At 36.2% G+C, this 6,000-nt stretch overlaps 1 protein-coding gene across 2 annotated transcripts in view; it reads right to left on the bottom strand.

The window, feature by feature from the left end:
* Positions 1–613: 613 nt before the first annotated feature.
* cars1 (cysteinyl-tRNA synthetase 1) overlaps positions 614–6,000 on the bottom strand; it is a 14,776-nt gene continuing 9,389 nt past the window's right edge. For both annotated transcript variants that reach the window (XM_077562742.1, XM_077562741.1), the window contains 8 exons: positions 5,802–5,991; positions 5,575–5,643; positions 3,893–3,974; positions 3,678–3,758; positions 2,887–2,954; positions 2,605–2,664; positions 2,436–2,519; positions 614–2,132 (listed from right to left, as the gene is read on the bottom strand). In XM_077562742.1, coding sequence (XP_077418868.1) covers positions 1,989–2,132; positions 2,436–2,519; positions 2,605–2,664; positions 2,887–2,954; positions 3,678–3,758; positions 3,893–3,974; positions 5,575–5,643; positions 5,802–5,991 — 778 coding nt within the window. In that variant the 3' untranslated portion in view covers positions 614–1,988. The remainder of the gene's footprint in view (positions 2,133–2,435; positions 2,520–2,604; positions 2,665–2,886; positions 2,955–3,677; positions 3,759–3,892; positions 3,975–5,574; positions 5,644–5,801; positions 5,992–6,000) is intronic.

Below are 6,000 nucleotides of genomic sequence, written 5' to 3'. Positions count from 1 at the left end.
AAGAAAGACAACAATGCCAGTGGCAGCAAAGAAAAACATACATTGCTACAAACCACAGTGGAATTAGGAAGTATTATCGTGCCGCTGTAACTACCGTGACTACTTCTGTAAATATTGGCACGAGGACCCTGTTAGCTCTTCAACAACGTGCTTGACGTTAAACGCACGCAAGGACCGCTTAGTAGTCTAACAATATGCCTAATGTAAAATACACAAACTCAGCACTGAACTAAAGCTAGCATTAACATAGCATTTATCATCCACTGATGCTATCACACCACAACAAAAAAGGTAAAGTATTTTGTATTGTTTATATAATACTGTACTGCAAATGTAAAAAACATAAATATAAATTAAAATAAGAATTTTCTGTTTTTGGAGCTTTGGAACGGATTAAATGCAATAACATTATTTCCTATGGGAAAAAAATGTTTCAGTGGTTGAACAATTCGGACTTTGAACAATTCGCAGGAACAAATTATGTTCAAACTCCGAGGTACCACTGTATATAAATACTGTATATATATATATATATATATATATATATATATATATATATATACATACACACACACATATCACACACGCACGCACGCACAGACACACACAAACACAATTTTACAGTTTTTATTTGAATACATTTTTTGAGAGAACATTGGTATTTATTTACCGAGATGAGAGCAGTCTTCTTCACAGAATCTTGTTTGATGAGTGATGGGCCTTCAAAATTACATTACGACAAAAACATATGGTTGTCACACTCACAGTAGTCAATCAATCAATATACCTAGATTGCTGTGTCCAAAAACACATTTTACTCATTTATAATCATTTAGTGACCCTAACCTACGCGCTGTGGGCACCATACTAAGTTTGCATATTAAAAATCTACATGATGTCATTCCATAGTTTGCAAGAACACTACAAGTATGTGTATGTATACATATGTCCATCTGCTTTTAGAAACTGAATATTCATATCTGGGAGTTAAATCGCATAGTATCACATCAATTAGTGATTTACAGGCCTGCACAGTATAAACATGACAGTGTCAGCTTCTTCTTTGGGGTTGGATTTCAGAACGTGAATGGATGTGAAAACAGATTGGATAATAGAGATGTAACAATATATTGTCGTCACCATGTCACGATATTTAAAACTGCATCTGTTGTATTTTAAGGCAGGTTGTATTTCATTTGTGCAGTTCTAGCACCCTCTGGTGGTTGGTTTATTAATGTTATTTATTTGTAATTAGGAAGGTTTGGGCCACTGCAGCAGTTACCACTCCCATACATCAGTCATACCACCAAATATTTTTCAACATCGCCATGAAGAAAAAAAACAAACAAAGTACTTTTGGCCCACTTCAGCCAAGCACAACATTGTGAACTGCGGTATACAGACAATGACACCGCACTTTTTTTTTAAACAGTATCATGAGTTTAGAGTATCATTACCATGTTTTTCCGATATTCCGATAATTACCATCTTGTGAGGTTCATATCGTGATCTTAATCATATCGTGACAATTCAGATATTGTAACACCCCCATTGGATAATGGCTAAAAACTGAATGTAGCATGTGATTGATGTAGGGATTTGGACCTGCAACCCTGTTTCACAGCTGAGACAAGAAATAAGAGTTTTAATTTCCCCCCATGTTTGTAGAAAAAAAGAATAATCTTTCAATCATTTAGAAGAGCCAATCATCCCAGACCATTAAGTAGCCTGCTGCTAGTCTGTAGACTCATCAGTTTTGTAAACTCAATTAGTTGCCACTTTGGCTTTTAAGCAGTGACGTGCGGTGAGGTTCATAGCTGGTGAGGCACTGACAGAGCCAGATTTACACACTTATGAAAATGTGCTAGTAATTAAGCAGCTCGACACAAACTGCTAATCTCAATGGAACAATGACCAATAAGATCTTCAAAAGAAAAACAAAACAAAACACAATTTATAGAACTAAACTTTTATAGAATTTTATTCAATCAATTTTTTGCCTTCCCTGACTGCACGCCCCTGCTCAAAAGATACTCCTTATGTATCTTGTCCTGGTTTTCAAAAAGCTTGCGTAGTTTCTTCTCTTGTCCTTTGCTGAGTTCCTTCCCTTCAGCATCATGAGTAGGGAAACCCTGTGGGCAGACGGAGAAATGACATAACGAGACCTGTACATGTGTCAGAAACAATCATATGAGACTCAGGATGGCAAAATGACATTTTAACAACGTTGGGGACTTCTTTGTTTATTAATTAATGCACAGCTGGAGTTTTGCTAATTAGATGTGCTGATTCACCAACCTTGCATAATAATTATTGGTAAAATGGGCCACATATAGCTTGCTTTCATTATAGGGTTTCCATGTAAGCCTTGAAAATGCTTGAATTTTGCTAGTAGTGACAGGAGATGTACTTTCAAAACCTGGATAATGTATTACCGTTTTATCAAATTTGGAATATTTGTCTGTTTCTGCAAGGAACATCTCAAATGGAGGGATCTTCATTTTAGCTATCTTAGCCATCTGAAACAAAAAAACATGGAACAACCAAATGAGGAAACATGACAGTATGATTAACGGTAAATGAGCTGAAGGGGTCAAAACTAACCTCCTGTTCTTCTTTCTTCTTGGCCGCCTCCTCTTTCTTCCTCAGCTTCTCTTCCTCTATCTGTAAACATAACAGTTCAAACTTCACATCTTCAGTCTTGTAATTTAAATACATCCATCCATACATTCACAATGATGACAAAGCAATAATGTATAACATTCATTCAGGTGGCAAATGCAGAAATTGGCTGTCCATGCCAGCAGAGGCCAGCAGGTGCTGGGCGAGTATGTGAACCTCACTAGATGCACGCATTGCAATTCAATTGCTGCCGCCTCTCCTTACCTTGATCTTCTCATCCCTCTCCTTCATTAAAATGTCCCTGTCCACCAGTTTCATCACAGTTGGTAATCCTGCAACAAAGTAACATTGCAATGACTGCATGAGAATTAAAGCTCATTAGCTCTTTCATAATACTGAATTTGGCCTATTTACAAAAAGATTAAGAATCTTTTGTGGGCAAAAGTCAATTATTTAACAAGTGCAAATACTGTAAATAGCGCTCATCTCTCCTCCAGTTTCCCTTCTCTGAAGAACCCCCCCCCCCCATTATTTTCCACCACATGGTTACGGTAAAAACACACAAATTGACATTTAGCGGAGAAGTCATTCAATGTCAGAAAAAAAATCATTCATCAATTGTTTCAAATATTTATGTCCAATACAAACTACATACATACATATACAAACATACACACACGCACACTTCAAGCCATTCTGTGTGTTGCACGCACCACACTGTGATTTGTTACTGAGTAGGACTTCGACTAGATCATATTTGCATTTGTGCATGGCCAAATTACAATCTCATTTTTGTCACCTTAATTTTCTGCTCATGAGTTCAAATAAACAAAAAAGGCATTTCAGGATTTTCATCCCCTTTTGCCAACACTTCAACTGAGTTCTACTAAATACGCTTACAATATGTGCTTTTTATATATATATATATATATATATATATATATATATATATATATATATATATATATATATATATATAATCCAACTATAGTCTAACATACACATTCACACAGTTGACTTGTAAACAGTACATAGGATATACAATAGGATGTTACCTTCATGATCTTCGAGTCGGACACCAAGCTCCGGTAATGTCACATCGCGGACATCATCACAAAGCCGCAGCAACTCCATTACTGGTAATGTTAAAAACAAATATTTAAAGTGTTAGTTAAAAGAACAACGACAAAAAAAACTAAAACACTTATACAAACTGTACATGAATCCCTTCTGACAAAATCAAAGAAGAGCAGAATTTCATAGGTCTTACCCTTCTGCTGTCTGGCAATTGTTCGCACTTGCTCTCGGAAGTTGGAAAGGACCGAGAGGTAAGGCATCACTGTGCTCTCCAGCTAGAAAAGTCAACAGAAAAACATCTCAGTATCTCTTGACCATTAGTATCATTTTATTAAACAGTCAACATCAAAAACTGTATTTGGCTTATTCTCAAATTAGTGTTAAATTTTATCTGCCATTTTAAAATTTTGTCTCAGTTTTAGTCCAATTTCAGTCACGCATGTTGGTTTTTTATCAGTTAGTCAAGCTCATCCCGTTTTTATTTAGTCCATTTTTAGTCAATTATAAATCGGGCATTTTAGTCCAAGAAAACGTAATTTTATTCGTCTACTTTTAGTCAACAAAAACTGTCAACACTTTAGTCTAGTTTTAGTCAGAACACAGATCATTTTACTCTAAAATCTAAAACTATTTCACATAATTTTTTTGTGTGGCTACTATGGCTCCATGCTATGAGCTAGTAAATTAGATAGCATTAGTTAGCGGTCGGATAAACTTTATTGCTCGAATGTTATATGCGTTGGATTAATGTTACGTTATAGCTATAATTTACTTCTTTTTTTTTATATAACCTTTCATCGTTAATCCACTTCCTGTTTGTCCCATGCGTTTGCGCATGTTGCATTTGTTAGCTGCATATTTGAAAGGGGGTGTGTCACTGTGTCACATGACAGTGTCACAGACGTGACAGATTAGCAGAGACAAGATTTTACAAAATCATGTAATATTCATCTCGTTTTTGTTCATGAACTAAAATGTCCATAGATTTTAGTCCAGTTTTTATTACGTGAAGTACATTTTCGTCTCGTCTTCCTTAATCGACGAAAATGCATACTGGTTTAGTCCCAGTTATTGTTTATTAATGAGGGTTTTAGCACAGTTCTGGCCTAAGTCTTGTTTTAGCCCGGTGAAAAATGACGAAATTATTTTTGTTTAGTTTTCATTGACAAAATTAACACTACCTCGAATACAGTAATTAATTTCGACAAAACATTAAAAAGATTTGATTCTTAAAACAGTTTGGACATCATGTATGTATTTCAGATGACAAATGTTAAACTTTAATTGGTAAAGAACTTTTTATTTTTCCACCCATACACCCCTTCACTTACAGCTGTTTTGAGTACAATACTTTATACTTTTAAACCACTGTGCTAATTTTAGATTAATGGTGGAAAACATGTTAAACAAAGGCATGGTAAAGAAGTTAAAGAAGACAACTCAACAGTTGGTTCCCACACTATGTGTAACATATGTGGTGTCCATGCTGGCCAACAGGTAATCTTTGGACACCATCACAATGATATTTGGGAAAATATATTCTTTGGTGGTCCCAAAATTATGTTTCACACACAAGACGTGTCAGGAGGCTCTGTTATATGTGGTGAAATTCATGGCAGGTGAGTCAGATTTACACATTCCTGAGGCAAACAGACTGCTACATTTGTTATCAAATTAGCAGCTTGACAAGAAATACTGCTAACCTGATATTTTTCTGACCTGATATTTGAAATAGATTTTTAAGGGGAAACTTGAGTTAGCTACCCTGCGACTATTGGTGCACATCATCAACATCTCCATTTTGTCACGCTTTCAAATGCCAACAGAGACGTAATCACTTCCAAAAGAACCATTATAAAAGTGGTTGTATCTTACATCAACGTTCTGTCCTTGTCCTCCAACAGGAAACCCAATGGGCTCCGATCCCTCATATGCACCAAATATCTAGAAGACATTGACAATGTTTTATGAGAGCATCTGACAATAACACATAGACCAAACAACTATTTCACAATATCAAAAGTAAATAGCAGTACAACAGGATGCACTGATGCAGTGTGACTGGTGTGAGATTAAAAAAATAAAATGGGATTTCTTCTCACCTTGAGCATTTTGGTGAGATACATGGCGATACTTTCCATGAGCATGCGGTTGGGTCTCAGCTTGGCACTTTTCTTGCTGGCGATGTAGCTGTTGCTCTGACTAACCAGTTGCCTCATCTCCTCCATGGCTGTGCGGGTATCAATGTTGTCACACAGCGCCTCGTGGACGGCTGACTTCCTGTCAAAAAAACTGGAGAAC

This window comes from Vanacampus margaritifer, chromosome 4, assembly GCF_051991255.1.
Source record: "Vanacampus margaritifer isolate UIUO_Vmar chromosome 4, RoL_Vmar_1.0, whole genome shotgun sequence".
In the NCBI taxonomy this organism is placed as follows: Eukaryota; Metazoa; Chordata; class Actinopteri; order Syngnathiformes; family Syngnathidae; genus Vanacampus; species Vanacampus margaritifer.
This window is presented reverse-complemented; position numbering and strand designations above follow the sequence as displayed.